Source organism: Trematomus bernacchii, unplaced genomic scaffold, assembly GCF_902827165.1.
Source record: "Trematomus bernacchii unplaced genomic scaffold, fTreBer1.1, whole genome shotgun sequence".
NCBI lineage: Eukaryota > Metazoa > Chordata > Actinopteri > Perciformes > Nototheniidae > Trematomus > Trematomus bernacchii.
Genome location: NW_022987409.1, coordinates 1,431,792 through 1,449,825, shown reverse-complemented (window position 1 = coordinate 1,449,825; position 18,034 = coordinate 1,431,792). Strand labels below are relative to the sequence as shown.

The 18,034-nt window shown below is 40.0% G+C and overlaps 1 protein-coding gene across 5 annotated transcripts in view; it reads right to left on the bottom strand.

Moving 5' to 3' along the window:
• Nucleotides 1–1,929: 1,929 nt before the first annotated feature.
• Nucleotides 1,930–18,034, bottom strand: part of mid2 (midline 2) — a 139,730-nt gene continuing 123,625 nt past the window's right edge. For all 5 annotated transcript variants that reach the window (XM_034137659.1, XM_034137668.1, XM_034137652.1 and 2 more), the window contains 3 exons: nt 17,806–17,967; nt 6,182–6,389; nt 1,930–5,872 (listed from right to left, as the gene is read on the bottom strand). In XM_034137659.1, the coding sequence (XP_033993550.1) occupies nt 5,449–5,872; nt 6,182–6,389; nt 17,806–17,967 (794 nt within the window). In that variant the 3' untranslated portion in view covers nt 1,930–5,448. The remainder of the gene's footprint in view (nt 5,873–6,181; nt 6,390–17,805; nt 17,968–18,034) is intronic.

Here is an 18,034-nt window from a genome sequence, read left to right as displayed (position 1 = left end):
ACAAAGTAAGCATCACAATTAGATGGCAGCTAATCTGTCACACATGGAGTTGCAAAGACCTCTGATCACAGCCTCACTTCTAGTTTAAGGGCCGGGCTGGATGGAGTTAAGGCTCTGAGTCTCTAATCCATCACTGTGTACCTAAAACAAATTACAACCAGTGTCCAGACTTCTGCTGTTCTTAAACACCAGATAGAGTTGTCCGGCAGGTAATGGTTTATAATTGTAATCCCCTCAGCCCCTTAAGAGAAATATACCTTATTAAGTTGCTGCACAAATGTACATTAGGCACTATAAGATCAGCTCATTGAGGTATAGAGAAGGTAAGAATGAGAGGATACCATGGCCTTTTATTTAACATCAAACCAATATTATCATGTAAGAGAAGTGAAGTCAGAGGGGGTGTTAATCTGTCCTGCAGCAACAGTTCCTTCAAAAGTCATTTATCAATATTGTTGCTGTTTGTAACCCTACAATAAACCTGTGGATTTTCCTTAAGACAGGACCCAAGTCAATATTTTCATCATTCATTTTGTGTGATTACCCGTAGATTAATTTCAGATTTGGCATGTTCCCCCGACTTACTGTGTACTGACTGAAAGAATCAATTAAATGCTCTCTTTTCATTTATTGGATTTAATGAGTTGGAAGTGTCATGTCTGAACTCTGTCTTTCTTTACCAATAAGATACAAATTACAATAATTTCCCTGACAATCCAGTACAGTACAGTATACAGCCTTAAAGTGGATGCAGTTAAACAAAAATGTTGTAACGTTAATTTATTACTCAATTGTGCCTTTTATTTTGTAAGTTTTGATATTTATAATTTTAAAACATCCTGCCTTTTCACTAGTGATGTTACTGATGATGTCAACATCAACGTTTTCAGAATCTTTGGGGAATACAAATCAAAGCCTGTAGTGTGGTTCCAATGCTTCTGTGTAGATCATTGTTGACCAGCTTTGAGTAAAATATATAAAAAACTTCAAATTATTAAACCACCCCTAGGTCCTCGACTGTTTTTGGACATACACTTTGGCTTTATCATATTTTCTAGTTTTAGGGTGAACATTTCAACAGATTTGGTCCAAACTATCCAGGTTATGGGTATGCTGTATGTGTGTGATGCAATATTGACCCCTGAGGCATGTAAATCATCGCTTCAGCCAGAGTTAGTGTAGGGTCAGCTTGATAGCACCATATTATTGGTATGTTTCTATATTTACAAAATATATTTGTTCTTAAAAAATAGTTTATATGCATATCAACACCTTGAACAGTTTTTATGATGAAGATCCCCCTGGTCTCACTTGAACATTTTACTGCCTCAGAAGAAAACAATCTACAAAATAATAAAGCCTTTTGTTTATGGGTCAGTGTGCGTAGGTGTGTGTGTGCCGTGCTTACAGACAGTGTAGGGCCCCATGCACTATAGTGCTATGTTTTAGTAATGAGGCTCTCGTGCCAGGGAGAGGGCGTAGTAACTATCCCCTCCCTGAGCTCGATATGACCCCCAGCCTACTCTGCCTTTAACCATTCATTTTGAATTTTAAAATTGGTATCCATATACTCACCAGAGTTTAGAAACACTCTGCATGCATGATATGACTCTCAAAAGGAGATTTGCAACAGATCTTTATATTTTCATGAGCCAGGTCGCAAGTTGAGGCATTAAACCATCAATATCTAAAATGAAGAGCTCTTGGCAATGTCTTCCCTTACCATCTTATTTAAGTTAATATTTGTAGGTGTAGGTGTGTGGCAGTATATAAGTATGTCAATGCATTTGTGTGAGTATATACTGTCCGCAAACCTTTAAAAATAGTTATATTTCCTAATGTGTTAGCAATTACAAAAAACGACATAAAAAAGAGAAGTAAAGCAACACAGCTGACATAAAAACAATTGGGACTCCAACACATTTGGGATCAGACTTTTAATTGGACTTAAATTCACATAAATAACATTGGTTCATATATATTTTGTATATTATACAACTTTATATAATATATATTTCCCCCTATGATTTACATTCCTCTCTGGCTAAAAGTATCTCTCATATCTACGGAAACAGACAGCTTTGCTTAAATGCAACGCTGCTCTTTTTGTGCTGTTTATCAAGGTCCAAGGGCCAAAAGGAGAGGAGCGTGTTTCTCATGAGTTGTAAAAAATAATTTCCCAAGTTACACAGACAAAAAGCAAAAAGGAGAATCTATTGTATTGTCTCTAGGGTATTACACTGCACTACAAGGAGTGGGTAGCTATTGAAAATCATTCACCGTATATATATTTTACTGTATTGACTTGTGACACAAAGAAAGAAAGAGCACTGCAAAATATCTGATATGCATGGTAATGAACATTTCGTTTTTGAGTGTTCTTGTTATGGTTTATTTTTTAACGTATGCTGTACGCAAGATAAGAAACCCCATCATGAAGATAAGGAAAGATTGATGAACCAGCAGCAAGGTCACATAATCATGCAGTGACCCAGCCAAACACGCTTGCACAGATGAGTTGAGCTTGTCTGGATCACAAATCAGCATTTGGCCGCTTCGAGTCTGTGACCGACATTATTCAACACAATGGGTGGATATTTGGAAGTCAGGTAACATCTACTAATCTCCTTGACAGAAAAAAAGAACTCTCTTTTCATACTGGAGCTCTTCCTGCCTTTGACCAGTGGATTATCTCTGTTGCCTGTAGCATCTTATAACATCAATACCTCCATCACACAGTAACCTTAAATGACCACTGCAGAATAAAAGCTGCACTGGCGGCTATGACATGTCAGATTTTCACTACTTTTCTATTGCTTTGAGTTTTACATCACTTGGTCTTTTGCTTGAACGTATCATATGGTAACTAGCATATGATTGAAATCAGTGTTTGCCTGTTTTTTCAAGTCGAGCAAATCATATTCTGTCAACACAAATGTTACATTACTTTAGACAGCATGTATGTAGTGATGCATAACAGAGTGGAAATGGCCAGTAGGTGTCAAATCTTTGAGACGCTGGTACAATATGTAAAACACCTGCTTTTTGTCAACCCAACCTCAATTGTCTCAATCCTGTTTCATGCTACACAATCACTTACATCTGCATTAACTGTGGTACACATTTGATTGTCTGAATCAAAGACACTACCTGAATGCCAAGCCAGAAAGAAACCACACTGTGCCTTTGAATCCAAATAAAAAGTAAGTTCCAACTTCAGCTGCTATCTGAAAAGTGAACAATAACCAAAAGAGGTCAAGTCTATTGTAAGCGACAAGTCATGACTGATGAAAAACAAGATTTAGTGGACTTTAAGCTCCTTAAGTTACCCAGTGAAGCGGTGTAGGATCCTACAATGTTTCATGCATTTATCACAATAAAGCCAACCTAAACGAAACATGATGTGTAGGTTTGTGTGTGTATGTGCGTGTGTGTGTGTTAACAAATCACAGAGGAAAACACAATCATGCCATGACATTGCGACAGACAGCAAGTTAAGTGTTAACCCCATCCTTCCCTGAATAGTCAAAAACAAAGTGAAGTTTTTTTTTTGAACAGTTATTAGTTTATCATTTCATCATGATAAAAAAGCATAAACATCACCATAATCATATCCCTTTTCTAAACAAGATAAAGTTAGTATATGCTATCCAAAAGAGCCATGGGGAGGGAAAGTCACGGGTTGTGTTTAAAGTGTTCAAAGCACAGTGAAAAAACATTTAAGGGGCTTCTGTTTAAGGACATCAAGGTTAATATAATATTTTGAAAAGTGCTTTATTAGAATACACTTATTTATGGGTAATATTCAATAACCATCAATAACTCTTGATCATAAATATATATATTTTTTAAATATGATATTAAATGAAAAAAATGGATGATGTTGATTTTTTCAGAGTGAACACAACCAGCAGATGTGAAAGTTGTTTCTTTCCCTCCCCATTACATCCCTGTCACGCAGCTCCATCTACTTTAACACTCATAGAGGGGAAATAGTGTCAATGAAAAAGTGCATCATTAATATGTTGAGATTAATTATAAAGTAAACCATATTTTTTTCATAAATAACACTTTTTTCCTCTAATATTCAATAAACCTCTTATTTTACAAGATGAGTAGTCACATGATGCAAATCTGCCCCCTACGATCATATCAATATCTGGGAACAAAGTTAATACTTCCTGAAACTTAGGAAGCTACAGCCGGCAACACAAACCAGACTGCGGTGTCAAATATAGGAGGAAGATCAAGGAAAAGACTTAAGCAATGACCACTTAAAGCTACTAAGGGTACAACACATAAACAGTGATGCGGTGCATCTCAAAACGTGCCCTGCTAGCTTGTAGTTGTGTTAGCATGATGGTAGCATGTACTTCACACAATAAAGCTGACTCAAAAAGGCACATCAACATCTAAAGGAAGAAATGTTTCAGAAAAATGCTTGTAAGCTTTCTTGTTGAAAGTTAGATAATACCACTCATGTTTCATTATGCTAAATATGAAGCTAAGGCCAACGAGCTGTTAGCTTAGCCTAGAACAAAGATGGAATAACATGTAGCTTAGCTCTGTCCAAAGGCAAAAACCCCCGTACTGCAGCACGTGCAAGGCTTGGGAATGAATATGTTCTATGACGTTTTTTTAACTTTTGTAAACTTTTCACTGTAGTTTTACACAAAGCTATGTGCTGGAATTACTAGACAGGAACAGCCTTTATGCTACGCTAAACTAAGAAAACTGCTAGGTCTAGCCTCATATTTAGTATACACAGATGAGTGGTTGTGATCTTTTAGATCTAACTCTTGAGCAAGAAAACTTCAAACGACTCCTAAAGCCACTCATTTGTTTAAAATTAAATATATCTGTTTGTCAAATTTAGTTCACATGACATGTCACATCGCCTTGTTAAGAAACAAAAATTGAAATTTTGGAATAAAGATTTAATATCTGTAGTCAGAGGAAGAATCACTAGATTTGTTTACCTCTGCATTGTTGAGCATCCTTTTTTGTAATTGAATGCATAGGAGACATTATTTCACTATTCACATGTTGTAACTTTAAACTCTAAATGGCTGATGTGAACCGTCCCTCCTTGATCATCTGCCTAGGGTCGCATCGGGAGGAAGATAGATCAAAAAGGGAGACCTTAAATGGTCATAAACCCAGATGTCCATCCCTGCCCTCACCTATTCCAGGGCATCTTGTGAATTGTAGTTCTACTGACATTTGTAGTCAAGAGACCTTGTTCCTATTCACTGATGGATTTGCAAAGCTTTGGATAGCCACAAACTAACAGGACTGACATTTTTCCAGACTGGTGTGCATATCTCCAACACTTTCTAAACTCATAAGAAAGTAACTGGTCCTCTCTTAATGCAGAGGATACAGCAGAACACTGTCAATGTCCCTAGGCCTGAGTGGACTCTCTGCTCGGCCATTCATGGGCTTTTCTCAGTGGCAGCTCTTCAGCCCAGTCAAGTATGGTGACTCTTGTCGGCACAGGCCCATCTGCTGCTGTTGCTGCTCTTGAAGATCGGAGGCCAAACCATCGACAAAGTCGGGGACGGGTAGCCCTGAGAGAATCATGACTGACTTGTTCCAGATCATGAAACTGGGAACAACGGGCAGGAGGAAGGAGACCTCAAAGGTGTGAATGTGCTGGGAGTTCATGGCATCATGGAAGGACAGTGAATTGTTGTCGTAGTCCAGCAGGACACCCAGCCGCCTCAGCTGCAGGCTTGCCTCCACCAGCATCTCCTTGCCATCGTGGCGCACCATAAAGTTGTTGTTGCAGCGCGAGAACACCCATGAGGATGAGTTCTTGCCGCTCCACTCGTTTTTCGGGGCTGATTTGTAAGCTACGCCGATGGCATACCTGCAGGGAAGGAACATTTTGGAATGCATTAGTGATCTGAAACTAGTGTCCTCCTTAATGACTCTACTTGCACAGTCAAGCTACCTCATGCTGAGGACACACAACATCGGCACAGGCCCTTTGGGTGTTTCCTGCATGAAGAGGTCTACTTCAGAGCCAATTAGTGAAAGAACACAAATAGGCTAAGAGTATACACTGTGTGTGGTGAGTGTGTCTGTTGAGAGTGGGTTTGCATAACAGCCTAGATTTAAACTCCCCTAAGAAAAATATTTCGGTTTATTGAGTTTCATTGCAGGCTTTTTTTCTTACCATGTGGACGCTCCAAGCAGCACCTCCCAGTAGTGGCACCCGCTGTCAATGAAGACATTACCAGCTGCCCCATAGGAGCCTGTGCTGCTGAAGCGCTCCGGGGTGTGGCTCTTCTTCAGCGAGCTCTCGTCCTTCTCCATGGTCAGACAGTCGTTGGACAGACGCAGCTTCTTGTGGGCAGTCTTTGGGTCCAACTTGAAGGGTTGACCTGTGAAAAGACAAGCATTTTGAGCTTTAAATTGTCTATTATTAGTGTGTGTGGGCGTTTAATGTCGCCTGTTATAATGATAGTGATCACATTAACATGATTACCTAAGATCCTAAATGTAATTATTTTTGGGCAAAATGGCAACCGACATCTAGAGTCAGAGTTCATGAACATGAACATACATGGAGACCAAAAGTGACAATCACTACATTAAGAATAATATATCAAAAGGAAATGAGTTACTTAGATCCAGGCTAATACAACTCCATGCCTTCGCTTAGACACAAGTAGTTTCCATTCTTTTGAATCGCGTAATGGGATATCCCAGTACAGAAGAAGTTAGCAACTGGCATTGTTATGCAAGTTTAAGTTTTAAGTTGCCTTGGCTCTAGACATATTTTTAGCTACAAAACTTTTAAAATTATTGATCAAAAACCCAATGCAAAAATGTGAAATCTAACATGATTAAAAGATGTTGTTCCCCGCCAATATCGTCAAGATACAACGAGATCAAAAGGTGAGCAGAAAGAAAGAATACAAATTAGAACAGCATATTAACTGAGAGAGACAGCAAAAGACCAAAATAAATAGAAAGTAGGAAAGTGCTTGCAGAGAACTCACAGAGAGAGAGACAGAAGAAGAGAATGTTTGAAATACAACGGCGAGAATCTAAACTTCAAAGCCTATTGCAGCCTTTGGTGAAAACATTTCATAACAGCAGAGGAAGCCACCCGGCATTCTCCTTTGTGCCTACCATCACACAGACTTGGAAATTAGCTGAAGGAAATAGCCTTCACTTCCACTGCAGTAAGGAGCCGTCGTGGCTACTCAGCGGAAATGCTGATAACTGGTTGCAACTATTCAATTTGCACTGACACCAGTAATTTGGGTGTAATGGGTGGAAAATTGAGAGGGCAAAAGTAGGTGAGTGGCAGAGGGAGAGAGAGGAGTTAGGGAGTGAGAAGGAGAGGAGAAGTTGAGGGGATAATATGAGGCCAAAGATTGGGCACAGGATCCCCTCTCCTCCTCTCCATGTCCGTAATCTGTGTGAGTGTGGGCTTCATGGAGGTCAGCCACGTCCCATCCAGGCCTGACATTTAACTGTGACACCTCTCATCTCATCTCTCAGCCCCCCCGAGCCTCCCACAGCTTAATGAGCGACACAATGAGGACCCCGACTCCTCCTCCCTTCCCTCTATCTGTCCTTCCCTTCATCTCTTCCCCCATTCTCTCATTTCATCCTCTCTATCCTCTCTCCTCTCTCACACACTCTCCTCCAATAATCTGTGTGGTGAGTGTGTGTTACCGCGTGTGGATATGAGGCGACGAGGCCAATGTGCTGCTGGCAGCCAATTACATTAATGCGCTCTCTTCTTTGAACTGCTTATCGCTGCCAGCGCAGCCATTTCCAAACACTGGGGCTCTGTCATGCCTTTCCAGGGGATGACTCCTGAGAGCCGGGGCCGGGCCCGAGGTTGGGGAAGGGGGGACACACGTGACGGTATAGAGGACAAGGAGACACACACACAGAGCATCAACTCCGACCTACACACAAGCAGAAATACAGTAAGAGTCCAAGTGGAAATGTTTTGAATGCCAACAGGAAGCTCGGATTTAAAATATTAATTTTCCGTATGACAGAATACATTTGTTGGTACGAGGCTGGTAGGGTGCTCAAAAAGGAAACTGAATTTGGAGGTTTGCACAGGGAAAATGGCAAGTGGACTGCTAAAAGAACTCTTGCACTCGGTTTAAATTGCCATAGTGTTGGAAAGATGGAAAATGACCTTTTTTCAAACTTTCTTACAACCTTGAATGCATAATTGTCTGCAACTGCACATATATACATGCTCAATCCCGTACTGTCAGATTGTAGACTACGGACAATAAAGACACAACAAGATAACAAAAGAATATATCCCACAGAATGGATTCCTTGGCAGTGACTGTCTTTAGTCTGTTCAGACTCTGCAATAAAGTAGCAATTAGATGTATCCAAATGTCTGCTGAGGTGATAAGTGCTCCCTGTTTAACTGCCTTGAAGCTGGGCATTGTCACCAAATGGGAAGTCTTTAATGGAAACTTGTAAAACACAAAAAAATAAAGAAAAGAAGAGGGGGGAAATAAAAGGAACTACTGTCTGGAGGACATTGATATAAAGCAATTTCATTCCAACTTCATTTCGCAGAGTCCTTGTTGGAATACTTGCAGTGGGATAGCATCTGGCTAATCGACTTTATTTCAATTCAGTCAATTTCACTGCTTTTCTTTTTTCCCTGGCTCACACATTTTAGCTGGGAGAGATTGAGCTGCCTCTGTAATGAGGGAGATAGAAAAAAGGGATCCCATTTGACTGCATAACTAAACAATTACTGCAGTAGAAGCAGCAGCATCAGGGACTTCTCTAAAGCTCTAACACAACCGTATAACTTTTCACAGGTCTCAACATCTCTGTTGAACTTACAGATCCTTCCCTGGCATTAAAATGCATGGCTGCACGTCACTTGGCTTCTAACTGACTGAACCATATGTAATGTGGTATTTAATCCTACAGTGCTGACTACTGTACAAAAAAACACAGATTTACACTGGTGAGATTACAAATGAATCCACCATGTAACATGGCTATAGCACAGCAGGCATTCATGACAGTGTGTTTTACTTGGTTTAACACAACCATAACAACTGAAATTGTCTTTGTGTAGTAAAGAGCAAAGACAAACAATCACTGATCTTCTCCGACTTCACCCTTTAATGAACTCGGCAGAGTCTTAAGAGACCAGTGCTAGAAAAAAAAAAAGTTCAGTAAGGCTTCTGGGTCTGCCAAGAAATTCACTCTGTGATTAAGGAGCCGTTTTTGGAAGGAAAGTTTATGTTATGGTTCGTTAGAGTAAAAGTATGTGAAAGATTTCCCCCCCCCCAGAGTGAGCGTCAGAGTATTAACGACTGTGTGTGTGTTAAGTGCAATCATCCACTAAAACTCTGCTTGTTTTTTAATGACACATGTCTTATGCACTCCTTTATCATTACACGTGTTCTTACTGTATTGCAGATAAAAAGGGCTTTAATGCATTATAAAATAATATCAAGGGTAGCTTGGTGAGGTGCACTGCACACAATCTGTCTTGGAGAAAAATGAACAAATGAAAAATATTGAATGAAAACAACAACAACCCGCCAACTGGCATTTCACCCCGCTCAGTAGATGAAGGAAGGCACTTTGGGCCATTGAACAAATCAGAAAATCCAAGAGTTCCTACATTATTGAGATTATGAAACCAAAAGGAGCTGTGCTAACTGTTTCTTTGTTAATTAGTACAGCAGGACCTATCTATGCTTGACTTCTCCACTCTTGCTCCTTTTGAAATACAGTTTGTCAACATCAATAGCCTCCATTTGACAGCAAACAAAGTCAGGAAACACAAGAAGACAGCAAAGGGAGTGACATGCCTTGTGATGACACAGTGTGCATCATATACCACTATTTCATGAGACACCCCTCTCCTCTTCCTTTCTTTCATCTACCTTCGTCTCGTCTCCACCTCCTAATATTTGCTTTAGGGCTGTGTGGCAGCTTGAGGACTGTCATCAGAGGTGCGTGCTGGGTAAATATTATTGCAGGTTCTTTAACAGGAAGTAAAGAGGTACACAAACCCCTGGGGCACCTTGACAAGTGATGTTCTCGGTCTGGATTTTAGCTGCCTACACAATGCAGGGACTCATTTTCACACACGCACAAACACACTCCAGGGTGTTTGCCGACTCCCTGTTTCGTACACACAATATGGACGCCCAGAATAGTTATCCAACAGGATGACGACCGTTATAAAGTCAACAGTCCAGTGTTTGACTGTCAGCATCGTACATTTTCAGATTAGCCTTTTGTTTTGACACTCACAATATGTTCACTCAAAATACTTCTCTTGTAAACAAAAGAGCTGCTAAAAAAAAAAGACACATTTAAGCCTGGATTTATGTGGTTGGTACTCCTACTTCACACCATCCTGCAGCTTTGTACAACAACATGACAAAACTAGATGTTGATGTTGGCAGGCTTTACACTGTGGGACAGGTGCTACGAGGAGGCAGCTGGTCCTAGTGAAAGCACACAATCATACCTCAGCCGAGCCCGATTTGGCCCCTTTTTTTAATGTATCATTCACATTTTAGGTAGATTAATCGAGGTTTTACCTTGCTGTTAAATGACATTTGAAAACCAAACAGCAGTGCATATAATCAACAAGTAAAAACAACCTTTCACAGGCTTTACAGCAACTCCAAAACATCTATAATAACAGTTGTTCCTGGCCTGGATACATGTGCTGAATTTATAATTAAGGAAAACACATCTTGAAGTTAAACTTCCACCTGTGCACGCAATCATTTCAGACACTATGAACAGTACAGACTGCTTCCTCTGACCAGACCTGTCACTGGCCTGCAGTCAGAATACTAAACACCAGAGGAGAGACACCACAGACGGACACCTCCTGCGTGCTAATACTGACAAACAACTGTAGCAGTCTAAAAGCTGCCGATATGACAACGTTTAAGTTTGAACCCTTTCCCCCGTCAAACTGCTTTTCTCTCCTACTGCATATTTGTTTCTTGATGGTATAAATGAATTACTGAGACAGACAGCCAATTAAAAAGCACAAACGGGGCACTGTCTAATAAGAGCCGTCTTTATTAACGTGGGTCTATTGTTCTGTCAGCCACCACTCTAATGAATTGTAACCAAACTCGGATGCAACCCTAATTCAATTTGATGCTTATGAAAGCCTAGAATAAGTTGCTTTGGACAAAAATATAATGATTATTATGCTATCAACCAGAAGATGCAGCATTCACTTTTTAATGTTAAATAACTGGATCCTTGGATTTGAATTAATTAGAAAGGCCTCATTCATTTTGTTTTCATAAAAAAAAATCATATATAGTTATGCAAGTTTTAAAAAGGGTAAATGAGAGAAAAACATTTAAAAACCTAAACTTTATGACCAAAATTAAATGTTTTTATCCGTGTTTTAATACCATCACGCTTTGACTGTTGACTTAAGGTACAGAAGCTGTTACTGGACTGGCATAGTGTTATTCTGCTGTGTGCATCACTAAAGCATGGACTGCATTAATGGGTAAAAAACAGTAGATTGAGGGCACTCATGTCTGCAGACACTCATATCTGCAAAGAGCTATTTGGTGTCTTCTATTCGCTGAACGCTCTCCTTCTCTCACTCTCAATCTGTCACTTTTACTCCACTTTTATACACTCAGTCTCTTTTTAGGTTTCTCCCTTCACTTTATAGGACAGGCGTGTAGAAACCTGGTCACAGTTCGCTCTGAGGTAAATGCAGAAGTATGGTCACACACAAGCGCACACACACTAATAGATACACACACCCACTCTTCTTAACTGCCATCTTTTTCATCATACTTAATTCATAGGTGTTTCAAGGAGCTGTGGGTTACTTCACACGTGAGAAACTACCGGCACGGTGAATACTACAGCATCAGTGCCACTGTTCGCTGGGAGCCACTCAGCGTTTGATGAACGGTTTCACTGGAGCGACGTTAGAGTGACCTTAAAAGCCTTTGGAAGCGTTAAGACTTCACAACATGATTTGAAATGTTGTCTCCATTAAGCCGAATGAATTGCATGAGACACAGCAAAAGGAGGAAGCCATTAAAAAAACACTCCTCAGTTTTATCATCCCACTCCTGTTACATTGCCGGAGTCGGAGTGGAGAGTTAAACAAAAGGATACAAAAAAAGCAGAGCCAAAGACATTTCCTTTTATTCCTTTTCTTTGTGCCGCTCTCTCTGAAGCCACAAAATAATTGTATAACTTTTTTCACACAGAAGTGCTCCACATGACTTGGAACAGACTTCCCCTGTTTGTGGCTGCCATGAGATATTCTACTTTGTTATCCTTTACCTTCATTTGTTCATGATTTCTTAAATCCACTTTATTTTGGACATCATTTAAAAGGCTTTTTAAAAATTGTTTAAAGGTCCAATGTTGGAAAAAGTTGGATGTTCATGTCTTTTTTTATATAGCTACAAGTAAAGATACTCCAGGTGTCTTCATAGTGATGCTGAGTTTGCTCTTCGGACACATTGTCTTGTTTCTCCTCTTCCTCTTCCTCTGTCTCTCTGCCTCTCCAACAGACACACACACACACATTTACATACCCACAAATCTGTACACAAACCCTGGGTTTGTGTGCGATTACAGGAAAGCATAATTGGCCTTTCCTCGCCATGAGACCAAAAGCTGGGACATCTTTGGATGAAAAGATTTACCTCTGGGACCAATTGACAGATGGCAAGATTGAAGAGAGGTCACCAGAAGAAGGGATCATATGCCATAGCCAGGGGTAAGGGAGGACAGAGTGCCAAGAGAGGGGTTGGACATGGAATGGGAACACAGAGAGTTTGAGGCCAAGGAAACTGAAACAACAGACTTTAACAAAGCCTCTTCAAAATCATCTCTTCTTAAGCATGGAGTGCTTTGATTATGTCCTCTGAGGTTAAAGTAGAACAAGTATTCTCTTGCAACATCTTTGATTACAGAGAAAAGAGTTCAGATTTCTACTGTTTACTTTAATTCGCATTATTCAGTTAAAACAATTCTGGCAGTTCACCCTTGTGCTTGCCTTCTGCGTACCATATTGGCACAGTTCGCTGCATTCAGATTTGTTTTACACACATACAGTGCAGCTTTAATGAGTGTACTGATGCACGACTTTCCAGTATCTGTGCAACTTGTCACTGCCTGCTTTGCTTAGCAAGCCTCTGCCTGAAATATATGATGAGCTTAGGCTAAAAGCCTCCAGAGCCTATCATCTTAAAATATGTGAAAGCTAAACCATCCAATCTAGGCACAGACAGAGAGAGAGACTTCAAGTGCCATGGAAAGAACTTGCGGTTCTCAGTTCAAAAGCTCGCTACTCCAACTCGTTCACCAACAGACTCGAGAGACAAACCTAATTAGCCTGTCAAACGGAGATATTTGTGATCAGTTTCATTGTGACCCATTTTTTTTATCCAAAAAACACTGCTCGGCTTCACCAGAACAGATGAGTGAGGCACTTTCATCTGAATACCAATTCCTCTGTGAGTAGAGAGTGGGAGAAAAGAGAAAGAAATGAACAGACTGAAGCTAAAACACATGATGCAGGTGACACGATGAACACCACAAAACCTCAATAATGAGTACTAATATTGAATGTTTTGTTTGCTATTTTGATGGCTTGTCAAAGTCATTATAGCAAAGAGAAATGCCGGGTGCCAATCGCAGCTCGAAATCTAAAACCAAACTTCAGTGGGTGGACAAGTTTCCCCCGATACATGCGGATGTCAGAGAAGAAGATGACAGACAGTGGGAGTCTCAGAGGAGGGGGGGGGGGGGGGGGGGGGGCTATTTAATAGCAGTGTATAGCACTAAAACTTAACTACTAAACTTAACTGCACTAAAGAAAACGTCATGTTGCTGCTGTTAAATAGATTCCTACAGAATACATTTATGTATATTGCTAACAGGCAGAGAGATGTTGGGTCAAACTGGTGCTTAATTTTTCATGGTTTCAATGATATTCAACCTCTAACAAACTCAACTTCATGGTCTCTGTGCTTTGTACAAATATGATACAGATTTTGTTTTGTGTGATGTGAAAATCAAATATACTTGGAGCTTCTGACATGAATTTAATGAGAGCTAAGAAAGAAAAAATATTTCTTTGTCCACTTTTCATAATTACTTTTTATTCAACCCTTAATATAACCCTAATTGTTTCAGCCCTGCAATCAATTTGTTCTTTCTCTATATGCTTTGGAAACACACATTCTATTGTCTTGCTAATAAAGCCAATTATAATTGAAAAGTGTAAAAAAAGGAGAGCAAGATAATATCTAATTTCAATTTCCAAAAGAAGAGATTATTCAGATTCTCTTTGGTGGAACTTTAACGTGGCATAACTCTCACAGTGTTCATTGTGTGTCACTTTATATCACTGAAGTGAGAGACACATAACAGATGTGATATTAACAATGGAAAAAAACATCTATACGCGCTCATCGCTTATCTGTGTCAAGGGAGCACATGATATATTGAAATGCTTCTTAGTGTTATTTATATCGTGCCCAGTAAGAGCCATGAGCCTCGGTGACAGCGAGCTCCAGATACCCTGCACTTCACCTCTAAACCCTCTCAGGGTACACGTCGTGCCCACATCACACGGAGGCAGTAATCCACTTTAATGCCATAAGAAAAGAGTTACAGTTCTGACACGCTCCATGTCCCGCAGGCAGGGTGTGTCTGGAAGATTCTGACTTGGGGGGGGGGCAGAGATTCAGATGGGAGGGCTTGGGTTTATTTGATGGACCGCTGCAGTGGGACGAGGCCATGTGGAGCATTTGCTTGTTGGAAACAGAGCGATTGGAGTTCACTTTAAAGTGCCAGATGGCAGTATCAAATACAGGACAGGTGTAGTGGTGGAGCTCTCATTAGAGGACCCTTATCGCTCCTAACTATAAAGTATTTTTAATTGGGAATATGAACGTAAAAAGGGTAGACAATTAAAAGTGTTCCGATGTGTCCTATTAGCCTGGAACCAACTTCTGCCTTAAGTTATACGAAGAGAGAACATTCCCACAATAATGGTCCTTTTTATAAGGGCAGCATACAATAAAGTAAGTATAGTTTATTTCTGGAGCACATTTAAACACAGCTTGAGCTTATCAGAGTGCTGTATGAATGAACATTAAAGTAAAAAGTGGAAAAAACAAAGAGAACATACCAAGTACAATATAAAAAGCTACATATAAGAAAACTGTAGAAATGACAATAGACTGAAGGATGGCCATAAATGTGTTTTAGCCTAGATCTCAAATCTCTGGAAGTTACCATTTGGACACACACAACATGTTTGTGATCAGCTGATTGATTCACATCCTTCACCTTTATATTTTTTGGATCTCAGAACCACTGAAAGACATGTCTGGCTCTTTAGCTGCTGATGGTTCCACTTTGTTCACCGACTACTGTCACTTTCTGTGTCTGTCTGCCCTCTGATCCTGAGCAGGTTATGTACATTGGGTTCAAAGAGCTTTTTAACCAATAAGCAGCTGCCTGTCGAGGCCAAAAATGACCCTTTGAGAGCGGTAAGAGGGAACAGTAAAGTTGCGATATGGAGAGCCAATTAGCTGAAGCTGCCTATAAAGCTTTATGAAGCTAAGAGGAGCTGCGGATTCAGGCACATGGCAGTTTTCCCAAAACATATATGTAGCTGAGACATTACCAAAGTATGGTTTCTCTTATCTCTTTAATCAAAAAAGGCACCATTTTTTAAGGTAATGTCAAGCAAAATAAACTCTGATTTCTTTTTGTCTGTTCTTAGTCATTAGTGTTGACGCTGGCAGGTTGGATTATTTGTGACCTCTGGACTGATTAGAGGGCAAGAGTGAGTAACAGCAAAGTGTGAGAGAGAGAGAGTTGGTGTTTGTGTCGGTGGCTGAGAGAGAGAGAGAGAGAGAGAGAGAGAGAGAGAGAGAGAGAGAGAGGGATCATCCTCTGACTACTGCAGTTTCTCACACACCTATGTTACCCACACAGTGAATCCAGATTACAGTTAATCCTAAATGCCACAGCCAGACTCCTGACAGCTGGCATATCAACTCCTCTTTACAGTAGCTTCACTGCAGTTCCAATTTAGGACTGAAGTTAACATTTCATTTCATTTCACACCTTTATTTATCCAGGTTGTATCCCATTGAGATTATTGATCTCTTTTTCAAGGGAGACCTGCTCAAGTAGGTTCCACATGAAACATTTCATTGAGCTCCCTTGAGGCAAATCCTAAATGAGCTTTTTGCTGAGGTTTTAACCTTTTATATGCTTCAGTTGAGCCGGAGATTGGGGTGTGGAATATTTAGTAAGTAATGTGACTTCACTTGAGATCTGTTGGTTATGCTTTACTAAGCACTTTTTAGAATATGTGCTTAGTGTACTAGCTTTAATAATTTATTGCATATTTTCATTTTATTTACTGACAATTTGGTAACGTTTGCTTAAAGGTAGGGTAGCTAAGAATGGAGAAACCAGCTCGAGTGCGCTAGAATTTGAAAGTACGCAGCCGAAAAAAATCTGCCCCTTCCTTCAGACTTCCTTACAGAGCCCCTCCTCCAACACACACGAACGCGCACATGACCAATGAGGGCACGAGATAAGTTTGTGCACAGATGGAAGGCTGACAGGCAGGTCCAGTTATTTTAGCCGGGCCGGCTCAGATGATTGGTCGTGCTTTTTACAGCGCCACGGCTTCCACAGATGAAATGTTTTTATGTATTTATTGTCAAAGCATTTAATGTATTGATTGCTATCGGGATGTTAAGAGCATTCCATGGAATACAACAAAAAGTGTTTCTGAAGTGAATTACCTACCCTACCTTTAATTGTCTTTCTTATTTATATTCATCTACTGTGTACTGTTAAGGGAAAGGAAAATTCAATAAGAGGGAGTTCAAGTGCAGGACAAGTTTCCACAGCAGAGAATAAACAAAACAAAAAGAGACAGAAACAGCAATGTGCAAGAGACAAGGAGTGTACGACTGAGAGGCAGAGAAGGTGTCAAAAACACAAGTTAAGAAACTCTCTGCTAAACATGAAACTGAGAAACGTCCCTGAGAGACAGAGAGAGAGATAGTTGTATAGTCCCCCAAAAAACAAACTGAAAAATGAAAGTAGTATATAAAGGGGTATATATTGCTAGCTTTTAACTTTCTCCACTTGTTCATACTTGAAAATGTGAGTCTGGTGAGTATAATATAAGCATTTGAACAACTACAAGTCGACAGGATTTTAGGAGAGATGATAAAAAAAGAAGCACTTAAAAGCTCCGTTTTTTTAACTCTCCTATAAAAACATAATGAATGCATCCAAAATTAAAGCACTAACACATTTTCATTATGTGTGATCTATGCCAAACCCAAAGACATGTTGATGACTTTTATGTAAGATGGAACTCCTTTGCTAAGAAAATGTCTGAACTCAAACCCCCTCTTAATATAGAAGCAAAAGGTGTGTTTTCATGCAGGTTGTCTCATTTTGGGCACATCACACATTGGGCAATGAGACATTACTTTCATGACTAAAAATAAGTGTTTCATATATATCCTGTTACATTCAGGCTGAAAACCAAAAGCAAGCCATACATATTGATACAAATCGAATCTAAGTTAGGTCTGATTCTGCTACTTGTTTTTTCATCATTTATAAGTAAAAGAAAAACCTTGATTAGGGACAGTCTGTATGTTATGTTTCACAAATGATGCAGACGGTAAAAAGTGTGTACTAAATATCAAAAAAACAAATTAACAAGGCTTGTAAATATTCAGAGGCAGAGCAGCCTTCACTTACTGTTGGTTTTCAGGCGGGCTGGCTCACTGTTGCGGCTTCCTGCCTGGTTGATAGCCTTGACAAAGAAGATGTAACGGGTGCCACTCTGCAGGCCGTGCACCGTGTAGTGGTTCTGCTTGATGTTAGGTACGATCATCCAGCTGTCTGCAGAGTTGTACAAACCTGGCAGAAACACACACAACAACACACACAGAGCATGAGTAACCATGTTCTGCTTATGTCTTTAGGG